The sequence below is a fragment of the Lynx rufus genome, unplaced genomic scaffold, assembly GCF_022079265.1.
Source record: "Lynx rufus isolate CCGP_SWC_20201006 ecotype Redwood Valley unplaced genomic scaffold, mLynRuf1.p SCAF_25, whole genome shotgun sequence".
NCBI lineage: Eukaryota > Metazoa > Chordata > Mammalia > Carnivora > Felidae > Lynx > Lynx rufus.
In genome coordinates this window covers 12,019,571-12,044,942 of record NW_025814840.1, presented here as the reverse complement: position 1 = coordinate 12,044,942, position 25,372 = coordinate 12,019,571, and the positions used below count along the sequence as shown (strand labels likewise).

General features: G+C 47.8%; 1 protein-coding gene across 1 annotated transcript in view; it reads left to right on the top strand.

Moving 5' to 3' along the window:
- ACTN2 (actinin alpha 2) overlaps positions 1 to 25,372 on the top strand; it is a 73,824-nt gene that overhangs the window by 43,944 nt on the left and 4,508 nt on the right. Inside the window, exons 8-18 of the mRNA XM_047088685.1 lie at positions 1,625 to 1,710; positions 3,366 to 3,458; positions 5,212 to 5,442; positions 8,121 to 8,268; positions 10,006 to 10,156; positions 13,736 to 13,844; positions 15,518 to 15,658; positions 18,071 to 18,253; positions 20,056 to 20,190; positions 21,321 to 21,500; positions 22,144 to 22,290. Coding sequence (XP_046944641.1) covers positions 1,625 to 1,710; positions 3,366 to 3,458; positions 5,212 to 5,442; positions 8,121 to 8,268; positions 10,006 to 10,156; positions 13,736 to 13,844; positions 15,518 to 15,658; positions 18,071 to 18,253; positions 20,056 to 20,190; positions 21,321 to 21,500; positions 22,144 to 22,290 — 1,604 coding nt within the window. The remainder of the gene's footprint in view (positions 1 to 1,624; positions 1,711 to 3,365; positions 3,459 to 5,211; positions 5,443 to 8,120; positions 8,269 to 10,005; positions 10,157 to 13,735; positions 13,845 to 15,517; positions 15,659 to 18,070; positions 18,254 to 20,055; positions 20,191 to 21,320; positions 21,501 to 22,143; positions 22,291 to 25,372) is intronic.

The following is a 25,372-nucleotide window of genomic DNA, read 5'->3' as shown; positions in this document are numbered from 1 at the left end:
TCCTTAAGGTGAGCACCAGGCTTCGATTCGTGGGTGCGTATGTTCTGTGTGGATCTTGGTTGACCATGGGGCCCTCCTTGCGTACCGCGGTAGAGAGTCTCTGGGAATGTGCTGTTGTGTGCATTCTGTGGAATCCTGGAGTTCTGATTCTGGCTGTGGACGTGACTTCCTTGCCAGTCTAGGGGTCTTCTGCACTAGCCGTGTCCTTCTCTTTGGCAATTCTCAGAAGTATACAGAGAGTAACGACTTCTTTGGTTAGAGCCAAAGTTTTGACAACATAAGTGTGTGGGGGTGCGGGGGGAAGATTCATTGCTTTGGCTTCTCTGAGGCCGCACTTGGCAAAGCCTGTGGGTACTAGAACATCCGAGTAGTTAACCTTCTTTTCTCCACACAGATTTAGTATACACTGCCAGACCCGATGAGAGAGCCATAATGACTTATGTTTCCTGTTACTATCATGCTTTTGCTGGTGCACAGAAGGTGAGGATGTAAAACATGAGTCACCACTCACCCTTCACCTTCTGTGTCTTAATTTTTTTTTTTTCCCAATCATTTTTCTCTTTCCCCCTCTCCTCTGAGTAAGGAGACCTGTCTGGTTCTGAGAAGGCAGTCATTTGTCTTTTTTAGTCTAGTTTTCTTTGAAACTTCCTTTCTGTCCATGCAGTAGTATGCTGTTCGTGTTTGTTTTCCAGAAGATTCCATACTGTTACACAACCCCCGCATCCTTTCTATTAATACCCTCTGAAAACCCAATGACTAGGTTTTCACCCTTAGGGAATTACAAGGTATCTTTTTTTTTTTTTTTTTTTTCTTCAACTTCGTTTTGTCCAGTGACGGAACGGAGTTTACAGGTAAAAAGCAATTCAGAAAAAAAAAAAAAAAAAAAATGGTGTTGCCAAGGTGAAGGAAGAAAGGATGTGTGTTCACACGGTTCTGTTTTCTCTCTTCCTGTTGGTTATTTCGGCAGCTAATGCAAACGGTAGCAAGAGTCACAATAAGTACAAGCCGTGTATATCCTTCTCTTTAGATGTTTTGTTACCCATGGTGATTTCTGTAAATGGCAAGGTAAGTACGCGCAGAAGGCATTAAAAGCCATGCCCTCTCCGGTGAACATCCTCCTTACAGGATCCAGAAAGCCAGCAGTTACAAAGGTGGGGTGGGAAGGTGGCAGGAGAGATGGGGCCTCGGAGCGCTGCCCGGATTCACAGCATCTTGCGAGGTCACATGCGTCGCTCAGAGCGAAAGCGGCAGATGACCCGATGTGGTCAAAAGATGAGCGGACGTGGGCCTCACACGTCATTAGGAAGTGACAGCAAGCCCTGAGGTGCAGCACCCAGTCCCCCCCAGTTAATGCCTCAGCTGTACTTTTACAAGCTCATCACGGGGCAGGGGAGGAAGAAAGGCCCTCCGTTGGATTGTTTTAAAGCCATGCCGGTCCAAGTCGTCCTGTTCACAAACCACGTCGGGGCTGGAGAGCCTTCCTGAGCGCCGGCACTGTGGGCCCGAGAAACACACAGAAAATGGATCAGTGTGAACCAATTTGTTCTTCCCTTTGTTCACCCTGGTTTCTACTCTTCATCTGTGTGTGTGTTTGTTCTCTGTGTTATTTTTTCCCTCCCTTCAGACATTGTGAACACTCCCAAGCCCGATGAAAGAGCTATCATGACATACGTTTCCTGCTTCTACCATGCGTTTGCGGGCGCGGAGCAGGTATTCAACACGTGTCGATCTGGGCTGCTGTTCTGCATCGGTTTTAGTTGTGTGTGTGTGTGCGCGTGTGTGTGTGTATGCGTGTGCGCCTACCTGGGCGTGCATTTGTATGCTTCACATCTTACCCTGGAATCCTTCTAAGTGTTTTGTAATGACCTAATATGGCAAGTTCCAAACTGGGAATTGTTTTTGGTAATAGCTTTAACTTTAGACAGTTCCTGAAGGTTTTTTAAAATTTTTTTTTATCTTTCCTCCTTTTTTTCTTAAATTTTTCTTTTTATCGTTTATTCAATTTTGAGAGACAGAGACAGAGTGCAAGCTGGGGGAGGGGCAGAGAGAGAGGGAGACACAGAATCTGAAGCAGGCTCCGGGCTCCCAGCTGTCAGCACAGAGCCTGATGCACGGCTCGAACCCACGGACCATGAGATCACAACCTGAGCCGAAGTCAGACGCTTAACCGACTGACCCACCCAGGCACTCCTATCTTTCCTTCCTTCTAAGCTCCTGCTTTTATTTCATTAGTAAATTGTGGGAAACATTTGTGCTTTAGGAAAAAACAGGTGCCTTGAAAATGGCGCCACGTTCATTGAACAGTGAAGGGGACATTTGTTGAGGAGAGACAAGCACCTTGCTGGTGTCCCTTTATTCTCCTCTGCCTAGAGACTGCCTTCACTGCTCAGTGATCGGTTCTGACATCCTTCAAGACTAATCTTAATTGAAATAGCAAAAGGATAGTAAGGTTAAAACCTCAGAAAAATCCACATTTCTTAAGACACACGTTGTGGGTGATGGTCCCTCAGCTACCTCCATATGCACCTGTCTCTTGCCCCTTCACCTGTCTCTGCTTGGAGAAAACCGATGGATTGGGGTGACAACATAGTATTGTTTTCTGTGATTTCTTTATGACTGTCACCAGCACATGATGCTAACTGCAGATGGGCCCTATGGCGGGCTTTAGAGGCAAGGCTTTGGGACAGGTTGGGGGGCCGGGGGGGCAACTTGGCTCTTCTTGGTTCATCACATGGTCGTGGTTCGGGGCACTTTGCCACTCCTGGCCCAAGTGCCCCTCCACAAAGTGATGGCCGAGAATTACGTACACCTCAACCACTTCTCATATACGTTAAACAAATCTCGCTCTGTGGAAGGATCCCACCTAGCAAGATCCACATATTTATTTTAGGACAAGAGGTCTTCTGTTAATTCAGTGCAATGCCAATATATATTCAGGAGCCAATTATTTTTTGCTTTGATTTCCAAAGGCTGATGGTATTTAGAGAGTTCTCACCCCACTGTCAGGAGGTCAGTAGAGTACTCGGGTGGACATTCAGGGATGGGAGAATTTGGCTTCCTTGACCCATTTATTTCTGTCACTAACTTGCTTGCTGTTTTACGAAGCTTCTGTTTTAGACTAATGGTATCTCCCCGTTACTCCCCACAGTACATTCAGCCTGCCGTGTAAGTCTGTGTAACAAAAGGTGTGAAACGATCCATAGTGTTAAACGAGCCATACCCTCAGCCTTACTCCACCCTAACTTTGAATCTGCACTGTTTACAGCACGCCATCACCTCATCCCCTCTCCTGCCCTCTCACGCTCCGTTCTGTGCATGCGCCTCCCTGTCACAGAGCTGTCCTGTTTACCTATTGTGTTTTACAGGCCGAGACAGCAGCTAACAGGATATGTAAGGTTCTTGCTGTGAATCAAGAGAATGAGAGGCTGATGGAAGAATATGAGAGGCTAGCAAGTGAGGTAAAGGAAGCGGGTGACCGGCAGTCCTGTCCATTCCCACCCAGAGGGTGAGGCACGGAGGGTGAACCCCGACTGTCAGTGTTGCCTTTCTTTGCATTTTTCATCTCAGATGGAATCAAAAGTAGGGAGCTACACTCGATCTCAGAGGTGGTTCGTCTCGTAACAACTTACTTACTGGCCCAAAAGCAATCCTGATGGGCTTCCCAGCCACCCCGAAGCATAGAGGTCGTTTGTGTGTTTTAAGAAGGGGGGGGGGTGTGATGCCATTCTCAGCTCTGCACCCCCAGGGTCGGACGCCCCCAGACGACTCACTTGCATTACTTGTTTTTTTTCTCCCTGCTTCATTGGTTACTGACCTCACATAGGGTACCCTGTGTTATTCAGAAGCCCTGCTCTACACAGTGCCCGAGCATCATAGGAACTGTTGTGAGACGAGGCTCAGCCTTGTGTTGTCTATGAAAACCTAGAGGGAAACGTGGGGGAGACAGGGCCCTCCATCCCACGTGCTTGCACATGAGTTTCCACGATGCCTCCTGCAGCTCTTCAGCCAGATTCTCGGTTACAAAAGCACTTTCCGTGTCGTTCTTCTTTCTGTTCTGATTTTGGCCGAAGTAGCAACTTGCACAGCCTCGTCCTGCCGCGACGTGGCTTCTCCCATACAAGGGATGGGCTGAGTGCCGCGCACGGCCACATACCCCTCTGGCTTGATCTCCGTGACAGTGACGCATTATCACAGACCAAATCATTTTCGCTCTGACTGAATTTAGCTGATACGTGGTCCGTCCTGGCAAAAGTGTCGGGATCCTGGGAAACAGTCTTCCAAAGGAGTGTTCATGGTAATCCCGCCGGGTGGTGCCGAGTTTCTATTTCCCTCCTGCTGCGATGGGAAAATTCAGTTTGTCAGCAGTGTTTAACCCTAGCAGCCAACTTCAGGCACCACCAGGATCAAAGGACAGATACTCCTCAGCAATTACATCCTTCCTTTTCTCCCCTGGTCCTTTGTTTATCCTCCTCAGACCCTTAGACTGCCAGTGTATCACCGTTTTAACTAGCTTTCATTCTCACCTGCTGTCATTTTCCGAGTGATCATAAATGCAAATTATTAGTGGCCTTTCAGCTTGTCAGTAATTTAAGAGAAGGGGGTATATCACTTCATGCTTAGAAATTCACTACCATTTTCACTTCGACCATGTGGATTTCCTTGAAAGCTAGATAACAAATCAAAATATACATTGGTGGGGAGTCGGTCCCAGATTGACAGTACATTTCTCTGGTGGATAGCTTCATTAGATTTGAGCTTATTTAAAAGAGAGTTACATTTTTAAGCCAAACCCAAGTCTTTGCTGATTTTCCATTTCACCCTGTCAGGTGTTTGTTTTTCATTTGAAAGCTCCATCCAGCATTTGTCTGCTAATGTCCGGTCCCCGAATTTCCTGTTAATGTCCCATTTTTGTGAAAACATGACTCGTGCTGACTCTAAGTTTCCGACCTGTGTGTGGCATCGTTGGGGTGATCGCCAGTGGCCATGGTGGGAGGGACATCGAAGTTTTCATTCATGCCGCTGTGCATTGGGGTGCCATTTTATTTTCTCCTCTCTGTCAGGAGTTACTGTATTCGTAGTCTGTAATTTTAGGAACGTTAGGTGAATCCATGCCAATTGTTAGGTGCTTCTGTTTTTTTGTTTTTGTTTTTGTTTTTTAACGGGGGGCAGTTTGCTGGTGTTTTCAGCAGCGTTTCTGTGTTTTGGGAGCAGCTGTTGGAATGGATTCGTCGCACGATCCCCTGGCTGGAGAACCGGACCCCTGAGAAGGCCATGCACGCCATGCAGCAGAAGCTGGAGGACTTCCGGGACTATCGGCGCAAGCACAAGCCGCCCAAGGTGCAGGAGAAGTGCCAGCTGGAGATCAACTTCAACACGCTGCAGACCAAGCTTCGGATCAGCAACCGGCCCGCCTTCATGCCCTCCGAGGGCAAGATGGTGTCGGTGAGTGCCGGGCCGGGTTCCCCCTTTTGTTCAGGGAGCCTGTTGTCTGATGGGCCGCCCACAAGGCCGCCTTGACTTCTCCAGTCCTTGCAGCTACCAGACACAACTTTGGCCCTGTAACCCCTTCCTTCCAGATGTCTCCTCCCCACCAGCATGCAGGTCTCTACCCCTCACTGCTCCAGGTGTGGGGCCTTGCCAAGAGCAGTCTCTACCGCCCTCCTCCCCTCCCTGCCCTCCTGCGACCTGGCCTCGTCTTCCCAGGCCTCCTAGCATCTACATCTCGTTCCCTGTCTTCCCTGTTCTTACGACCCGGGCACCTTCCCGGGGCTGGTGCTACATGCGTATCCCTCCCTGCACCTTGGCTTCCCGGCTCCGCTGAGTCACTCACACCAGCACACGGGGGACTGGAAAATCCCAGACGCCACCGCCTTCGCTGCCTCCCCGTAGCCCAGGCCTGCCCTCGGCTCCCCTCGCAGCAGGCAATCCAGAGGGAGCTGTCAGTGGCAGCCCTTCTCACCTCCTCGCTGCTTCTTTACTCCTTCTGCCCTTCACCACGCAGCCACCTGGCGTGTCCCCTCCTGAGACCGTTCCTGTGCAGCTCAGCGGCGTCCATGGTGACATTCTGGTTGTCACTTTAATTTTCATACTCTCTGCTGCTTTGACCCCATTAACCACACCTCCTCCTTGACACTCTTTCCGCCCTGTTTCCTTCCCACTCCATCCCGTGCTCGGCTCAGAGCTTGGCCGCCTCCTGCCCCCTGCCCCGGGGTCCATGGGAGGACGTCTCTCGGGGGTGGGGCTGACCCTCTTCTCCACCTCTGTACTCCCACGCGATCTCCCCCTCAGCACCTGAACGCCGTTGCCTCCCAAGCTGTCCATCTCGAGCTTTGATTCCTCCCCGACATCCAGGTTCACGTACCCACATGGACGTCTCAGAGCATTTTCAAAGCCGACCTGTCCCCGAGCCCCTCTGTGGCGTGCTGTCTTAGCAGATGGCATCACGACCCCCTGAGTTACTGATGCCCCAAACCCAGGCCTCATCCTGGACTCTTCCTGTCTGTCACCTTCTCGCAGGCAGTTGTTCAGCAGTCCCACCGGCTCTGCGTCCAGGTTCCAGATTGTATCTTGTCCGTGCCCTGGCCTGCACCTGCACAGCCATGCTGTCTGCTAAGCCACCTCTCTCTCTTCTAGGGCCCCCCGTGGTCCTCCTCTCCCTGGCCCCTAACATTCACTTTCGGCGCAGCAGCTGCCGGGCTCTTTTCAGAATGTAAACCAGGATGTGTCTCTACTTCAAACCCTCCAGTGACTTCCTAGAATATTTCAACTAAGGTCCAGATTATATTATATATAATATATAAGCCTATATTATAGGATCCCATGTGATCTGACTCTCTTCCCACCCAGCTGATCCCCACTCCATGTTGTGTCACGTGCCCTTGGTGCTGTTCCCTGCACACAGGGCCATCCCCGCTTCAGGCATCAGTGCTGACTCCCACCTCTTCATGTGACTGGCTTTTTCTGTCATTGAGGTCTTGGCTAAAATGCCACCTCCTTGGATGTGTCTTCTCCAAGTGACCTACCTGAAGGAACACCCCCCCCCCCCACTAGTCTCTCAGCATCACTCGACCCCATTTTGTTGTTTAATTATAGTTGTCCCTTGAACAACACAAGTTTGAACCAAACAGATCACATGGATTTTTTTTCCAGTAAATACAGGACAGTACTGTAAATGTAGTTTCTTTTTGATTTTTTTCTTTTTCTTTAATGTTTACTTTTGAGAGAGAGAGAGAAAGAGAGCACACACAAGTGGGGGAGGGAAGAGAGAGCAGGAGACAGAAAATCTGAAGCAGGCTCCAAGCTCTGAGCTGTCGACACCGAGCCCTACATGGGGCTTGAACTCACGAACCGCGAGATCTTTACCTGAGCCAAAGTCGGAAGCCTGACCGACGGAGCCACCCAGGTGTCCCTCCTTTTGATTTTCTTATAACATTTTCTTTAGTGTGCTCTATGGTAAGAATATAGTATATAACCCATATGACATACAAAATATGTGTTAATCAGCTGTTGATGTTACCAGTAGGCCTTTGGCCAACAGTAGGCTATTGATGGTTAAGTTTTGGGGAAGTCGAAGTTTATCCGTTGGTTTTCACCTGTGCAGGAGGTTGGTGCTCCTGTGTTGTTGTTCAAGGGTTAACTGCACTCACTTATTCTTTCCTTCCCGACAATCACGAAAGCTACTTGGGGCGGGGAACTTCACAGGTGTCGCTTACTCTTGTACAAAAGTTTCTCCCTAGTGCCTGGCACGTGGGTGTTGTCCAGGAAATGACCGTTGGTGGCTGGCTGGCTGATTGAGCACAGTCACTGAGTAGTAGTCAATTTGAATTGAGTCACCCTGCGGCTTCATGTTTTTCTAGCCAGAAAATTCAAGCCCTGTAAGCCTCTGTCCACATCTGGACGAGTGTCGGGCATTTACTGGCTGATACGAACAACCATATGGGTTGTGAAAGGCCCTGGTGAGAACGAAGACGTTTAAAAGCCAAAGCAGTTGAACAGTTAGTTATTTGGGGATAGGGAGGGCGGGTGGCAAGGAGAAGAAAACGCTGTCGGACTCGTAGCAGAGGGGATTTTATAGAGGAGCCCAGAACGTAACCTGCGTTTTCATCCTCGAATGCCCCCAGGATATCGCCGGCGCCTGGCAGAGGCTGGAGCAGGCGGAGAAGGGCTACGAGGAATGGCTACTCAACGAGATTCGGAGGCTGGAACGCGTGGAGCACCTGGCGGAGAAGTTCAAGCAGAAGGCTTCGACGCATGAAACGTGGGCTTACGGCAAGTACACTAGCCTGGGGTTGGGTTTGTCAGCACCGGACAGGGCCACGCTGTGCGGTCTCTGCTAACCCTGTCCCTAATGCCAGTGACCCTGTGGGCAGGTGACCTCACCTCGCCCCACCCTGCTGTCCCAGTACTAAATTGCTTCGGGAGGTGGGCGTGAAGGCGTATTTTCTAGTTGAGCAGATAATGTACTTTTTCACAAAATGGCACTCAAAAATGCATTCTTCCCACGCTTCCTTATGTAAGTCCTGGCCTCCTTCTGTCTTCCCCCACTTTCTTTCTGTTTGATCCATAAGTATCTGTTTATTCCCTGTCGGTCAGACAGCCCTGGCCCAGATACTGGCTCCTGCCACAAAGCAACATAATTTCCCATTTAGAAGATCTGCTTGGAAGGAGGAATGCCAGGGATCGTTTTCTATAGTCTTAGCTTCCTGATTTCACTGGATCCATCTATTTTCAGCCCTTGCAAATCTTTCCACAGCCATGACACCATGATCATAGTTTTGCTGAAGTAGAGGAACAAAACCTTCTCCCCATAATCTATTTGGAGAAAGGTCAGGGAGGTTCCCCTCACCCTTTGGTTCCTTTTGCTTTAGTGTCGTTTGATGGTTGATGTCGCACAGCACGATGGTTGGAGGCGTGGGCCTGGAGGCAGGGAGGTGGGAGTCCCAGCTCAGACACTTCCCAGCTGTGTGCCTTGGATGCGCTCCTGACCTATCAGTGCCTCAGTGTCCTCTTCAAAGTGGAAGGGCAATGATACCTCCAACACAGGCCTTTGATTTAATGATGATTTAATGAGTCCACATTATAAAGTATTTAAATCGGTATCTGGCGCCTAGTAAGTGCTATGTTGTCACCGTTAAATATATGAACATTTGCTTTCCATTTGTAGCTGTATAGAATTAAATTCGTTAGAAAGTTTTTGTCTTATTTATTTATTTTGAGAGAGACAGAGACAGCGTGAGTGGAGAAGGGGCAGAGAGAGAGGGAGAGAGAGAATCCCAAGCAGGCTCTGTGCTGTCGGCACAGAGCCCGATGTGGGGGGCTCGAACTCATGACACTGCAAGATCATGACCTGAGCTGAAACCAAGAGTCGGATGCTTAATTGACTGAGCCACCCAGGCGCCCCTGGAATTAAATTCTTAAAGGTCATCAACTGGGGAATAAATGTGCGTCCGGTTATAACCACAGCAGTTGCTTGACTTAAGAAATACTTGCGGGGAAATAGGTGGAGGTTCAGAGAGAAAAGCTTCTCATACTATTAGGAAGGAAACCACAGGTTATATTTAACCAGAGAAAATGAGGCTCTTAAGCATAAAGAAGTGGGGTCAAGGTTGAACCCGAGGGTGGGCCAGTAGAGTACAAGTGTGTCCAACTATCCCAGGTAACTCTTGCGCACTAATCGTCGCTAACTTAACCGAGCATCACGATGCACAATCAGTTACTTGTTACTCAGGGTTATGGAGAATGTGGCCCTGTTAGTGTGGACTCCACATGCTTCCCCTCTCTATGTGTAGACATGAGCTTTTAGAACACCGAGGGGCTCGGGCAGCAGCATTAGCACAGCTACAGCCTGGAAACCGATTGAAACAGCACCTCTGTGCCTTCGGTCCCGTCATTCTCGGTCCTTCTCTTGGTTCTTTGGAGTCATAAGGATCGCCGAGAACTTTGCAGGTGCAAGGAAGCCGATGCGTGACATCAGAGTAGTCATATCCCCTTATGCAACCTCTGCAGGCAAAGAGCAGATCTTGCTGCAGAAGGACTATGAGTCGGCCACGCTGACCGAGGTCCGGGCCATGCTGCGGAAACACGAGGCGTTCGAGAGCGACCTGGCGGCGCACCAGGACCGGGTGGAGCAGATAGCGGCCATCGCGCAGGAGCTCAAGTACGTGCTGTGCTGTGCCTAGGCGCTCTGCTCGCGTGCAGCGGTGCGGCTCCGCCGGCGCCGAGCCAGGGGTGCGCTGGGAGGATTCCACCAACAGCTTCTTCCGCCGGGGGGCGTCCAGGGCGGGTGAGGCTGGCTCGCCGTTCCTCCACGAAGCTGGAGGCCTCTGTGTTTTTAAACAGATAAACGGGCTTCCCCTGGGGTTCCCTTGCTGCGCCGATCCCGGTGCCCTCCCGGCCCCTTCCGCAGGCGGCTCTGCTTCTCAGAGGAGGGAAGTGAGTGGGGGGCGCGGCACGTGCGGACACCGAGACAAAGCAAATCCCTGCCTTACTTCCCTGCCTTACCTCGGAGGAGGAGACATGATGGCCCCGCTTTTTCTTTGTCGACACATAAGTGCTTTCTCATTTCCATGCTTTCTGTTTTATGGGAGGGACCCAGCCTGATTTAAGTCTCGAGGCCCACGTGCTCCCGGGTGCAGCGTCTGTCTGTGGCCGCCCTCTGGGGGAGACCCCTTCCTGTAGTCTTTCTAAGCCTTTTTGGTTTTTAATTTTTTTTTTTTTTAAGTTTATTTCCAGAGAGACAGAGACAGTGTGAGTGGGTGAGGGGCAGAGAGAGGGGGAGAAAGAGAGAGAATCCCAAGCGGGCTCCACACTGTCAGCACAGAGCCCCATATGGGGCTTGAACTCATTGACCATGAGATCATGACCTGAGCTGAAGTCAAGAGTCAGACACTTCACCGACTGAGCCACCCAGGTGCCACGAGGGAGGAGGGTCTTTGAAGAAGTCTTGGAAAGGGGCACTTTTGTGGCTTCGTGAGTTGAGCCTCCAACTCTTGATTTCGGGTCAGGTCATGATCTCGCGGTTTGTGAGTTGGAGCCCTGATTCGGCCTGTATGCTGCCAGTACAGAGCCTGCTTGGGATTCTCGCTCTGTCCTCTCTCTGACCCTCCCCACTCAAGTGTTCTCTCTCTCTCTCTCTCTCTCTCTCTCGCAAGAATAAACTTGAAAAACAAAAAAGTAAATACACTAACTCTCTTGATTAATAAAATATTTCATTCCCTACTCCGGTCCCACTGATACAGCTGCAGAAGTTTGAGTGCCTAAAATCACATAATGATAACTGTCACAAAACAATTTTTAAGAACATATAATAAACATTTACTACGTTACATTTTTATGACTTCCGTGTTCCTCACAACTCGTTAATTACCAGCGACGGCCTCTTTTAAGAGTATCCTACTGTTTTTTTAGCCTTGGTAAATAAACTCTTAATTATTTGTGATCTTCATAATCCAATTTGTATACTGTATTTGTGGTCTTGACGTGATCTTCTCATGGTTCTTGAAGATTGGGTGTATGCCTGCTTGTTAACAATTACAATTAAAATAAGGGATGAAAGGAACTCAAGCTATTTAGTGCCCTTTAATCACTCCTGTGAGTCATTTGGAATGCTTTTAAGTGTTGCCCATAACATTTAAGTAGTAATTTTGTATCATTATTCCTGGTATCCCCAGTGACTGTTTCTTCACATGGTCAAAAGAGGCAGCACGTATAAAATTTAAATCTGCATTCTTCTTATTTTTGTTAATTTTTTTTAAAAGTTTACTTTTGAGAGAGAGAGAGAGAGAAGAGTGCAAGTGGGAAGGGGCAGAGAGAAAGGGAGACAGAGGATCCAAGCAGGCTCCGCACTGACATTGGAGAACCCAATGCGGGGCTTGAACTCATGAACCGCGAGATCATAACAACCCAAGTGAGACACTTAACAGACTGAACCATCCAGGTGCCCTCGTGTTCATTTTAATGTACTGCTTCTTTGTCCTTTTTACCTTTCCTAAAATAATAAAGTGTTTGTGCAGCTCTCAAAGTGTGCACAGTTATGCAAACCCCTCACTCCTTGAGAGCAGGTATGTATGGAACTCTTACGAATGACTTAGAAAAAGGAGAAATGTGTATACCCCTTAAAGGTAATTATGGAGAAGTGAGCATTGGTGTCTCCATCATGGGGTCTGTAGGATTCAATGTTTCGGTTTTTGTTCTCGAAGCCTTTATTCTCTTTAATATTTGCACTTTGAGGAGCCGTAGCCTTTTCACTTTGTATTCAAGGCTGTGCAAATTGGTGGTGCATTTTGGGGTTTTTTTGGGTTATAGCAAAGAACACAAGAAGTTAAGCCTGTCTCAGACTGGTGATGTGTATGTGTATGTAAAAGGCTGCTTGTAAGAGCTGGACAAGCTTTACCCACTGAAAAGAACACTCAGGTCACAACCACATGCATTCAGTGGCAGAGGCAATAACATTCAATAAGCACAAGTTAATATTATTTAAGAGGAAAAGAAAAGCACAGGGTGAACAACCATTGCCTTAAGTTAAGGTCAAAGAAGAAATAAACAAGCTTAAGTCTCAGGGAAATGAATTTGGCTGGAGGGGAGGGATTTTCCTTAAAGCTGTCTTATCTTGGACTGTTCATGACCGAGGAGTCTGCTAAAGGTGTCTTTAAACCTCTGTGAATCAAATTTTTATCTTAACTGAAAGGGTGATTACACTTTATACATCATTCCAACTTTTTATCCCCAGCAATACTAGGTTAACCTTCTAGTTTGAAATTTGTTTTAATGCTAAGTTCAGGGGCGCCTGGGTGGCTCAGTTGTTTAAGTGTCCAGCTTTGGCTCAGGTCATGATCTTGCGGTTCATGGGTTCAAGCCCCGTGTTGGGCTCTGTGCTGACAGCTCAGAGCCTGGAGCCTGCTTCCGATTCTGTGTCTCCCTCTCTCTCTGCCCCTCTGCTCACACACTGTCTCCCCCTCTTCTGTCTCCCCCTCCTCTGCTCACACACACACTCTCTCTCTCTTTCTCTCAAAAAACCAAAAAAACATTAATCCTAAGTTCAAATTACTTCACCTTACAAAGGAGAGGGGGTTGGTGAGGAAGAATAGTTACTTAGCAAGAAGTCATTTTGTTCTTACTGTCACACGGGTGGCATTAGACAAGTCAGAACTTTTGTTTGGAAGAGGAAGGGCTGTGTTCTGCTAGTTTTTCAAAGTCCTCGCAATGCTAGATAAAGTCACAGCGCCCCTTCTGGACTCGGTGCTCCATCCCGGCCGCAAGGCCTGTGCCCTTTGAGGGGAGCCAAGGACACAATGGGGTGCAAGCTGATACCTCCCTCCCCCTTGACTCACTTTGGTGTTCCAGTCACTGTGGCTTCAGGCGGCCCACAGGACTGTCCTCCGGGTCAGATGGTTGGCTTCATTTACAGGTACATCGCCACTTAAAAATAATACTCTGGGGGCCTGGCCAAGAAAACCAAGGGAGAATGCAGTTAGCTTGGGGCACTGGGAAGACAGCATTTCTGTCTATTCAGAAAACTGTTTGACCAGCAAGAGTTTTACTAATTTTTCTTGTAGTCCGTCGAAGAGTAATGATCCTGTTTGCAGTGGTGGCAGTTAATAAAACCCCAAAATACCCTGCCATTTTTCCATCAGATCTTTGATATTTAAAAAAAAAAAAAAAATCTGTTTATTTCGAGCCCATGTCCGTTTTCCTCGTAGCATCAGGGAAAGTTAACCTTTGTCTTCACTTCTAACAGCGAATTGGACTACCACGATGCTGTGAATGTCAATGATCGGTGCCAGAAAATCTGTGACCAGTGGGACAGACTGGGAACGCTTACTCAGAAGAGGAGAGAAGCCTTGGAGGTGCAGCCTGCTGACATGAAACCTTCTCTTAGAAGCTCTTAAGATCCTGTTTTTGTTTTTCCGTGGCGTGATGTGCGTAAAACACAACAGGTTGTCTCATGAAAGGAGCCACCACAGAGAATATGAAAAATAGGAGAAAGTGGGAAATGTATGGTTGGTGGCTTTGTACTGTATTTATCCGTATAGCAGTGAAGCATGCTTTTTTTTTTTCCCCCAGGGAGGCATACTTTCTATTTCCAGTGAAGCACTGGTTGTTTTTGTTTTTTCAGTGAAGCATACTTTTGAAAGAAAAAGAAAAATCCAGGGGTAATAAGATTATGGTATAAACCCATTTTGTATCAGGTAGTGATTATAGTGAATTTCCAAAGGGCCTTCTCTAACGAGTAAATTGAGCTGTGGTGGAGTCAGGGAATCAGGAAGAACTTCACTTGCAGGTGGGCAAAGGGAAAATGGCAACAAATGTTGGAGGATAAAGGGAAATGAAACAGATGCAGGATGAACTTGGCCTTATTCAAGTAGAAGAGTTGGATAAGCAACAGGAAGTGGCTGGTAGGTGGCTGTGCCCGTTGTCTCTCCCCACGGAAGACGCACACGTACGCTGCAAAGGAAGGAAGCAGTGACCAGTTTTCTGAGTCTGATGAAACTTTTATTTTATTATTATTATTTTTTAACATTTTTTAATGTTTATTTTTGACCGACAGAGCATGAGTGAGGGAGGGGCAGAGAGAGAGAGGGAGACACAGAACCCGAAGCAGACTCCAGGCTCTGAGCTGTCAGCACAGAGCCGGACTCAGGGCTCGAACCCATGAACTGTGAGATCATGACCTGAGCCAAAGTCAGACGCTCAACCGACTGAGCCACCCAGGTGCCCCTGATGAAAATTTTATAATATGTGATATCAAGCTTCCTAGATGCCAAATGGCTGTTAGCATATCCACCTAAAGAAAGGAAGGTTGAGGGAAGAAGCACCAGGCAAACAGAGACCCCTCCAAGATTTTAGGGCAGGAGGAAAAAATGAATAACTATGGGACATCTCTAGATAGGGCATGCTTGTTTTCCCTGTCTGCCCCCATCATCTCTGTCAGATGAAACAGTTACGGTGTTCTCTGTGGCTCGAAGCCAGGTGCTTCCCCATGCCCAGAAGGGCAAAGAAGATCTCTGTATTAAATCCCGAATGAAGATTTGAGGACATTAAATTGTAGTTCTTCTGTCGTCTTCACTTAGGCAGGTGACTTCTGGGAAAGGCGTGCATCTCCTCTGCACATCATTGTGTATAAAATGAGGAAGATGCCCTGAATGTTCTGGTTAACATCGTTAGGGAACCAGATCTAACCTTAAAGGTACTGCTTTAGCTGAAAGCAAGTTACTATATCCCCCATACGGATTCTCAGTTTTCAAAAAAAGTAGCACTTAGCAGAGCATTCTTTCAAAACAAGGCTGCCCTGGCTGTTATTCAATCCTTTTTTGATTCGGAAGGCACTTCAGAGACCTGCAGGGCTCAGTCTCCTCCTTGGACGTTAGCTAATCTTTGGGACGCACGAGCTAGTGGTGAGAGCGTGTTGCGATGAACACGATGTCAGAGGAGAGTTTATTGTCCTGGAATGCACGTTTGTGTCTTCGGAGAACAGTTTTTTATCAATCTACGATAACACTCCTATTTCACTGATCTCCAGAGAACTGAGAAATTGCTAGAAACCATCGATCAGCTTCACCTGGAGTTTGCCAAGAGAGCTGCCCCTTTCAACAATTGGATGGAAGGAGCTATGGAGGATCTGCAGGACATGTTTATTGTGCACAGCATCGAGGAGATCCAGGTAACTGAACCCCCTCTCCCCCGAACCCCCGGACTCCTGCTGTACTAGAAATGAACTGCAATTTTAAATTTTTTTTTTCAACGTTTATTTATTTTCGGGACAGAGAGAGACAGAGCATGAACGGGGGGGGGGAGGGGCAGAGAGAGAGGGAGACACAGAATCGGAAACAGGCTCCAGGCTCTGAGCCATCAGCCCAGAGCCCGACGCGGGGCTCGAACTCACGGACCGCGAGATCGTGACCTGGCTGAAGTCGGACGCTTAACCGACTGCGCCACCCAGGCGCCCCTGAACTGCAATTTTAAAAACTTAGAATTCTTTTTTGTTTTGTTTCTTCTTCTTTCTTCTTTTGTTTTTGTTTTTTGTTGTTTGTTTTTGTTTATTTTTTTCCCCCTGAGGAAAATGTAGCTAGGAAGCCAGAATTACCCCTTGATCTTTAGCTTAAAAATGGGCATACTGCTATTGGCTGCAGCTAAATTCATATCAATCAGACAATGGTGAATACATCTAAAAGGGCCTGTTTTTAAAACATACTGTGGAATCATCGAGCAAAATAGACCTATACGCTCTTGGGAGGTATCCACGGAAAGTTGTGAGTTTATTGGCTGCTGCGTTAAGTACTTTCTTAATTTTTTTTAACATTTATGTATTTTTGAGAGAGAGAGAGAGATAGAGAGAGAGTGTGAGCCGGAGAGGGGCAGAGAGAGAGGGAGACACAGAATCCGAAGCAGGCTCCAGGCTCCGAGCTGTCAGCACAGAGCCCGACGCGGGGCTCGAACTCACAGACTGCGAGATCGTGACCTGAGCTGAAGTCAGACCCTTAAACGATTGAGCCACCCAGTCGCCCCAAGTACTTTGCAAATATATCCACGCGACTGTTTATTAAGATCTGTATACTTTTGCTGGGTCATAAAAGGAACCATGAAGCAGCACCTCTTGTCTCCCACAGACCAAAATGTTCTGCTTCTGATTTCTTCTGGAACTTCAGAGTTTGTAAATAAGACTTTTCAGGAGTCACATGAGGGAGGAGAGTTACTCTCAAGGACCCAGTTTATTGAGAGACCAGTGTACCACGAACTTGATGTGCAATGGAATAGAAAAGGAAATACTTCCAAATTCTTCTTTCTGTAAAATAGTCATCAAAAAGAATCCAAATATAAAGAATGCTAAAGGTTGGGATTTGGACCCACCTCTCCCCGCTCAGGAGCGTTCTAGAGTGTTCTATTTGCACCTGGGTGGAGGGGGAAAGAAATTACTTTGTTGAACATTGTGTTTTTTTGCATGAGCTCTGAAGCAGAGGTTAGCAACCTGAAATCCTTTATTTTTGGAATAAGTGAGATTTCTAAGTGTCGTGGAAGCTCTACTTGATGCATGAAGCAGTTTCTCTGTTTAGTGAAAGGTCACTCTACATCGCAGCGCCTGAAGCGACCGTTAGCGTGGCAGACAGTGGTTTCCGTGGCACCTACAGACACCAGAACCAAGGGGCTGAGGTCTTACACCTTAGGGCCAGAGGAGAGGCTTTTTTTTTTTCTTTATTTTGAAAGAGAGACAGTGTGAGTGGGGGAGGGGCAGAGAGAGAGGGAGAGAGAGAACCCCGAGCAGGCTCCACACTGTCAACGCAGAGCCTGATGTGGGGCTCGAATGCATGAAACCGAGAGATCATGACCTGAGCTGAAACCAAGAGCTGGGTGCTCAACTGGCTGAGCCACCCAGGCATCCCCATGGAGGTTTTTAAAGACGTAGAGGAACAAATTGGTTTTTGCCACCTTTGCTTTTTGAGAGATATATTTCCTGGTGGTCTTTAAATAGAAAGACAGCAAATGTTATGTTCTCTTGTTGGACTGCAGAGGTTAGGAAGGGCAGCTAAGTTCTGTTTGTCAGTGGAGGGTAAGACCTAAATAGTAGCTGGGGAAGCGGAAGTGATGGCTCAGTTGGTTGAGCGTCCGACTTCAGCTCAGGTCACGATCTCGTGGTTTGTGAGTTCGAGCCCCACTTTGGGCTCTGTGACAGCTCAGAGCCTGGAGCCTGCTTCAGATTCTGTATCCCCTTTCTCTCTGCCCCTTTCCCACTCATATTCTGTTTGTGTCTCTCTCAAAAATAAATAGACATTCAATAAAGTAAAAAATTGTGAACGCAAACATGATTTTTGTTTAAAAAGAAAATGATGGTTTTTTTTTTTTTTTTTTTTTTTTGAAGACTTTGGATTACTGGCCATCACTTCATCATCCTGGTGTCTTTTTTCCATTTCTGAGGAACTACTGTGCACAAAATAGCATCTTTAAAACATTCAGAATTTGTTTCCCCGCAGAGATTCCTGCAATTAAAAGAGGCATTTGCACGTGTGCAGAAGGGAACGTCACAGCCTGTAACATTCACGCTGTAATAACGTTTTCCCCACTTTTGTCTCCGGGTTAGAGTCTGATCACTGCCCATGAGCAGTTCAAGGCCACGCTGCCCGAGGCGGATGGTGAGCGGCAGTCCATCATGGCCATCCAGAACGAGGTGGAGAAAGTGATCCAGAGCTACAGCATCAGAATCAGTTCCAGCAATCCCTACAGCACTGTGACCGTGGATGAGCTCCGGGCCAAGTGGGACAAGGTAGGTGACTGAGGACCGTCTGTGGGGCAGGGTGGGCACTCCTGAAGCCGAGGCTGAGGGAAGAGGTAAAAACTTGGGGGAACCAGAGTGACTGATTTGCATCACGATTGGGGTTTTCCTTTGCCCTGAATGTCACAGATGTGTTTGAAGGCAAACTGAGGCATAGTAAAAATTTAAGAGTTTATTTGAGCCAAAATCGATTCGAATCCTGCAAACATCCCATCCGGCAGCTACAAAGGAGCTCTGGGGAGCTGTACGAAGTGAAAGACTTTGGAGGGCAGAGGGGAGCGGGAACAAGGAAATTATACTAGGTGAAAAAAACTGGTTGGTTATTGCAAGGTTACTTTCCTTCAGGGGATGGTGGGGGTCTGTCTCTCAGCCGATGACCTAACTAGTGCGGATCAGGTGATTGACCAGTTTAAGATTCCATTCCTGGGCAACCTGAAACTGTGATTGAGTTCTCCAGTTGGTGACATGGGGCTTAGCCTAAGTAACTCCATTTTGGGCTAGTTGTCTTGTTTCTAGCAGATGAAATAAGTTAAACTCTTAAATGCCACTCGGCAGTCTTGGGTTTGTAAGGAAAGAAAGCAGAAATGTTTTTCTTTAAGGAAAATCTTACAAAATGTTGGCAAAATCAGTATAGGCCAGGATGCTAATACCATAAGGGAAACCATTTTTAAAACCCCAGCTGGAAATTGGGTGCACTCGAGCTTGCCTACCGTAAGAACTTCATTAAAGAATTTTTAGAATGTGGGGTAGACATTTCCCAAATGTGTGTGAAATTTTAAATGCAGAAAAATTGCTCAGAAAACTAGGGAGGGAAAGTATTCCTGCTAACTTGCAGCCCTTTAGATTTTGGGAAACTGTCCACAGATTTAATTATAGTCCAAATGGGATCATTTGAGCCTTTTTGTCTTACTCTTAAGAAAGATTTATTTTCACGGTTTAAACGATAGCCCAGCTATCTGTGTGTGCCACTACGTGGCCTCCAAGGAATAATTCCACCAAGTGGATCTGAGGTGGCTTCGTACAAAAACATGCGTAAGACAATTGTGTAGTTATCAACAGTGCAAAAGAGGAGAAAAACAGGTATGGAAAGGAGAGCGTTCATCTGGGAGACAGGGACTGACTTCAAATTTAGCTGCAGCCTTCTGACAGCCGACATGGAAAGGGAAACATGTTGAGCTAAGTAGTTCCCCTGAAGAGAAGGGAAATCTGTCATTTCTTCAAGTGGGGCAAACATTTCTCCCAGCGCGAAGTTAAAAAGCAAATTGGACACATGGATTTTTGTGAAAGGGACATTATGAATGGTTACGTCTGTGGGAGCAGTTTTGCAGAAGACCCAAAAAAGACTTCTGAGGTAGCTCCTTTGTGGATTCACAGAGAACTCATGTTATATGAGAATGTCTGTGATTTCTACTGTGATCAAGTCACAGTACTGCTAAATACTACTGTGGATTTGCTGCCCACATTCGTAATCGAAGGAAACACTAACTTTCAATTAGAGATAGTGAAAATAAAGATGTCCGCTCTCCCTCAGTCAAGTTCACAAATCCTCTGCAGGGAGCCCCTGGCTGGAGGAATGTCCATGTCCCTAATGCAGATGCACCCAGGTTTTCAGCAGGCACCGGGGGTCCGTCAGGACTAGACTGAGCTCTCCCTTTGGTTCCTGTAGTGGGGGCCCCCACTCCCCCCGCCCTCTCTGTTTCCACCCCTCCGCTCTGGACTATCAGCACATATCTTGGTCACTCCTGTTGGAAGAAAGCTGGTGTCTTATCCCCGTTGCCCTTGGTCCCTGACAGGTGAAGCAGCTTGTGCCCATCCGGGATCAGTCCCTGCAGGAGGAGCTGGCCCGTCAGCATGCCAACGAGCGTCTGCGTCGCCAGTTTGCTGCACAGGCCAATGCCATCGGGCCGTGGATCCAGAACAAGATGGAGGTAGAGTGGCGCCCTTCACAGAGAGCTTTTCCCCAGCCTCAAAATTAGTCCCTGAGTTGACCCAACGGTGACCCCTCTTCTGTTCCCGGTTGCTCCGCTCAGGGCTGTGAGGGCCCTTCCTGTCATGCTGGGCTTTGCTCTTTTGGGCCCCTGAGCTTTTGTGGCCTGTGGACACTGGTGCGGTGTGGGGGGGCACACTAACGGGGACCAGGCTGTTCTTGCTGCCATCCGTTCATTGTGTCATTAAAAAGGATGATGGGGCTCTTTCTCAGTGTTTAGCTTCTACGGGACCTAGATTTTAAACCATCTATCCCTAAGGAGGACATGTGAAGAGTCACAAAGACTGCATTTTCAAGGGCACCTGGGTGGCTCAGTTGGTTAAGCGTCCAACTCTTGGTTCGGACAGATCACGATCGCACGGTTTCATGAGTTCGAGCCCTGCCTTGGGAGCCTGCTTGGGATTCTCTCTCACTCCCTCTCTACCTGCCCCTTCCGGATTCATGCTACCTCTGTCTCTCTCAAAATAAATAAACTTAAATTTTTTTTTTTTAAATAAAGCAGATATTTTGCATTTTCAGAACATTTAAGGAAAAGTGATCTTTGAATGACACTGATTTCTGGGTTCATTTTATCCCTGAGAACAGCCAAGAGACATATATTGCCCTTCTTGTGTTTCTCCCAACCTCCCTATGGTGGTAAATTGTTACCTTCTTTCTTAAAGGGAGAACATATAAAACTGTAAGAAATTCTTTTGACTCTCCAGTGGTCTTACATCTGTCCACAGCTCGTTTCATGAAGAACATCACACCGCCGCCTCCAGAACAGGGCAGCGCTGACCCAGGCAGGCTTCCGTCTTTGGTGGAAGGAGGCTGAGATAACGCTCACCCCTCTTCCTGCTTTGCTCTTTCGGCTCTCGGCTGATTTTTCCCCACCCTGTAGATGAATCATAACCAGAGCTGCTTTCACACTGTGGTCCTGCCCCGTTTCCCACCCCACCTGAGAAAATCCCGTGACTCTGGCTGCAGCGGCATGCCAGCATGGCGTCTGCAGCAGCATCAGGAACTGGGACTCCCACACGGTCGTCGTAGAGGCCCACTCACCCGTTTCTTCCCTCCGCTTGCCTCCGTCAGGAGATTGCCCGGAGCTCCATCCAGATCACAGGAGCCCTGGAAGACCAGATGAACCAGCTGAAGCAGTATGAGCACAACATCATCAACTACAAGAACAACATCGACAAGCTAGAGGGAGACCATCAGCTCATCCAGGAGGCCCTGGTCTTTGACAACAAGCACACCAATTACACCATGGAGGTACAGCGGCCACACAGGCGGGGGTCGCTGTGGCTTTTAGTTGTGACCATCTCACCTTCTGTTGGGGTGTTTCCCCCCCCCCCACAGTTGTCTGTGTCTGTTCCTGTGAAGTTCTGCACGGTGGAAGTTAGGGATAGTCAAGCCTTCCCCGTCACTATATGTGAAAAAGCTTTGTGAACTAGATCAAGCACTATAAAATTGTTGGTTTCCACCATCATCACCACCATCACCATCATCATCATCATGACAATGAATCCAGTGCACTGCTTTGAAAGCCAAAACGTATGGTCAACACTGCTACCAGTTTGGCTCAATTTCCTGTCCTTGGAGTGAGCAGGTGCAATCCAGGGCCCTTCCTGCTATTTGGTAAATGGAAAGATATTTATAATGACAAATAGACTCTGTATTGTATGTTTTGCTTACGAAGTGCCAGTCACCACCGTTAGAACCCCCACTCTCACTTCTGAGCACTTCCTACTACAGAGTCTTAGGAAGAGTGAGTGAAAAATTAGAATGGAATAATGAAAGTTTGGTAAGCCCTACTTACCTCCCTTTGAGTCTGCTCTCCGGCTATGAAAATGAGGAGGCAAGATTGGTGTGCTGATAAGACCCAGGGCTGATCATTTCCTTTTTGCTTTGGTAGCACATTCGTGTTGGGTGGGAGGTGCTGCTGACGACCATCGCCAGAACCATCAATGAAGTGGAGACCCAGATCCTGACGAGAGACGCGAAGGGCATCACCCAGGAGCAGATGAATGAGTTCAGGGCCTCCTTCAACCACTTTGACAGGGTACGTCTACCTCTCCCTGTAGTTACTCGAAAAGCAATACTGGGGACGTTAAAAAGTGCATTTGAAATAATATTCGTGCTATTAGCTTAAGTGTTAATGCCCAATAGATATTACAGGGAAACCGCATAATTAATGCCAAATGAAAACAGCCACCAAAGATGATGTGCTAGGCTCTGATGTTGTTCAAGGTGATTTGAAGTCAAGGTTCACATGTGGCTTTATGCAGACCACCTGACGGATGCCTTTGTAGTTGATGGCAAAGCTAGATTTGTTCCAAGTAAAAGTGTATCCTTGATGAGATGTGGTTGTTGGACTTAGATCTTTTCTAAAGACTCAAAGACAACATTCTGAGATACTTTTCCTAAGTAACTACTTAGATAAAGCGCCTAATGAAAACTTAACCTACCATTTTGACACATAAAACTTAATTTGTTTGCTTGTTTTAATTTTTTTTAATTAATAAAACTGACTCACGACATGTTTTAAGGAAAATGCACCAACAGAATGATGATCATTTGCATGGTACAGGCATATAAAAAGTTAAGTGCTGTTTCTAAAATATTACCTGCTATTTTATTTGAATAATAGCGAGTAAAACCAATTATAATTTTTTAAGGTTTATCCATTTATTTAGGGAGAGAAAGTGTGGGTCAGGGAGGAACAGAGAGAGGGAGAAAGAGAGTGAATGCATGTGGGGACGGGACAGAGAGAGAAGGAGAGAGAGAGGATCCCAAGCAGGCTCTGTGCTGTCAGCATGGACATTGACAGTGGCTGGAACCCACGAACTGTGAGATCATGACTTGAGTGAAAAGTCTGACGCTTAGCTGACTGAGCCACCCAGGCGCCCCTAAAACCAAGTCTTTATAAGAAAATTCCCAGTTTGGGGGCGCCTGGGTGGCTCAGTCGGTTAAGCGGCCGACTTCGGCTCAGGTCATGATCTCACGATCTGTGAGTTCGAGCCCCGTGTCGGGCTCTGTGCTGACAGCTCAGAGCCTGGAGCCTGTTTCAGATTCTGTGTCTCCCTCTCTCTGACCCTCCCCCATTCATGCTCTGTCTCTCTCTGTCTCAAAAATAAATAAACGTTAAAAAAAATTAAAAAAAAAAAAAAAAAGAAAATTCCCAGTTTGCTTATCGTAATGGCTAAAAGAGACTTCTAAGGCCACATTTCGTTTGGTAAAAATCCCGCAAAAAAGGATATCCCAGTACTCCGAACAGGACTCTGTGTATGCTTTACAGTTTTCAGTAGATGGTTCTTAAAAATGCCTCTGGGCTATGCCCCTGTCAAAGAGTTCAGACTGTAGACCTGTGATCGGGGCCTGAGGCATAATGAAGAGTGAAATACAGAGATGAGTACAGAAGTTAGCATGTTGTGAGCGCTGCTTTATTGCGTAGGAACATGTTCCACTGCTGACCCGATCCATACATTCAAGTGCATGTCAGGGATCGCTGTCCCCGCACAAACCCAGCCGGGCTCCTTGGAGGACCTCTCTCCCTCACTGGGGCCACCTCACAGGAAAAAGCACATTTATTTGAATCCAAGATAACGAGATTGTCTTTTGCAACTAAAGTCCAAAGGAGGGCAACACAGGGTGTGCCAAGTTTTTTTTTTCTTTTAAGGTTTATTTGTTTTTGAGAGAGAGAGAGAGAGAGAGAGAGAGAGAGACAGACAGCATGAGCAGGGAAGGGGCAGAGAGAGAGAGAGAGGCTCCAGGCTCTGAGCTGTCAGCACACAGCCCGTCGCAGAGCTGGAACTCCCAAACGGTGAGATCGTGACCCAAGCTGAAGTCGGACACCTAACCGACTGAGCCACACAGGCGCCCCAGGACCTGCCAAGTTCAAAAGTTCGTGTAAATGTTAAGAAGTGTATGTCCTGGGGGGAACGACGTTTGCTTGAACTTGGTGGGGAGAGGTGTCAGGAATGTGGACCCACTTTGCTGCGTCCTCTCATTGAATAGTAAGGGTTAGGAATGGCAGAGGACCCAGCGGACGTGCCCTGAGGGAATTCTTGCTGGGCTTTCAGAGCACAGACGGAACCTGATCGTGGCTGTGCTTCAGAAAAACGTGCCTGGCTGCAGTGGCTCCGATGGACTGGACTGGATGGTAGGGGGCGGGGAGTGGAGGCACAGACCGGAGGCTCTTGGAGAAGGGAGAGCAGAGGAACGGGAGTTCCTGGGCAGGGGCATAGCAGAGGTACAAGTGAGGACAAGAGGGCAGAGCTGAGATTCGCTGAGACAGAAATCGGGGAGAACGTAACCACAGGATTGGGGGGCAGAGGAGAGAGAGAGATTACAAATAACATGGATAGGGGCGCCTGGGTGGCGCAGTCGGCTAAGCGTCCGACTTCAGCCAGGTCCCGATCTCGCGGTCCGTGAGTTCGAGCCCCGCGTCGGGCTCTGGGCTGACGGCCCAGAGCCTGGAGCCTGTTTCCGATTCTGTGTCTCCCTCTCTCTCTGCCCCTCCTCCGTTCATGCTCTGTCTCTCTCTGTCCCAAAAATAAATAAACGTTGAAAAAAAAAATTAAAAAAAAAAAACAAACAAAAAAAACAAATAACATGGATATTCCAAGCCTTGAGGGCATGAGAACAGGAGTGCCGTGCAAGTGGAGTGAGCATTCTATGAAGAGGTGCCCCGGCCAGCTGGCAACCCAGTTAGGGTTCAGGGCTGAGCCCTGCAGGGGTCCCCACGTGCTGGTGTTTGTGGCAGGACAGCCTGGAGAGCAGGAAGAGGGAAGGGCCCAGACTGTGGGGAATTAACTGTGTGTGAAGGAGGCAGAGGAACCAGAGAAAGAGAACTAAGGAAAGTCAGCCTGAAATAAGTGTCAGTGAGGTAGGAAAGCATTGCACTAGCGGATGTCCCCAGGAGGGCAGGTCAGTGACTGAGCCCCAGGCACAGGCATGAGAACAGACACGTGCAGTTTCCATTCACAGGAAAACAGGACTTGCCATTCGCTTCTGGGACGGGCCATTTCATGGGCAAGTGAAAATATCAAAAAATAACCTTAAAGGTGTTTTCTTATTTTTAAGTTCATACTGATGCTGAGCCTTAGCTGTCTCCTCAATACTTGCAAGAAAATCTTCAGCAC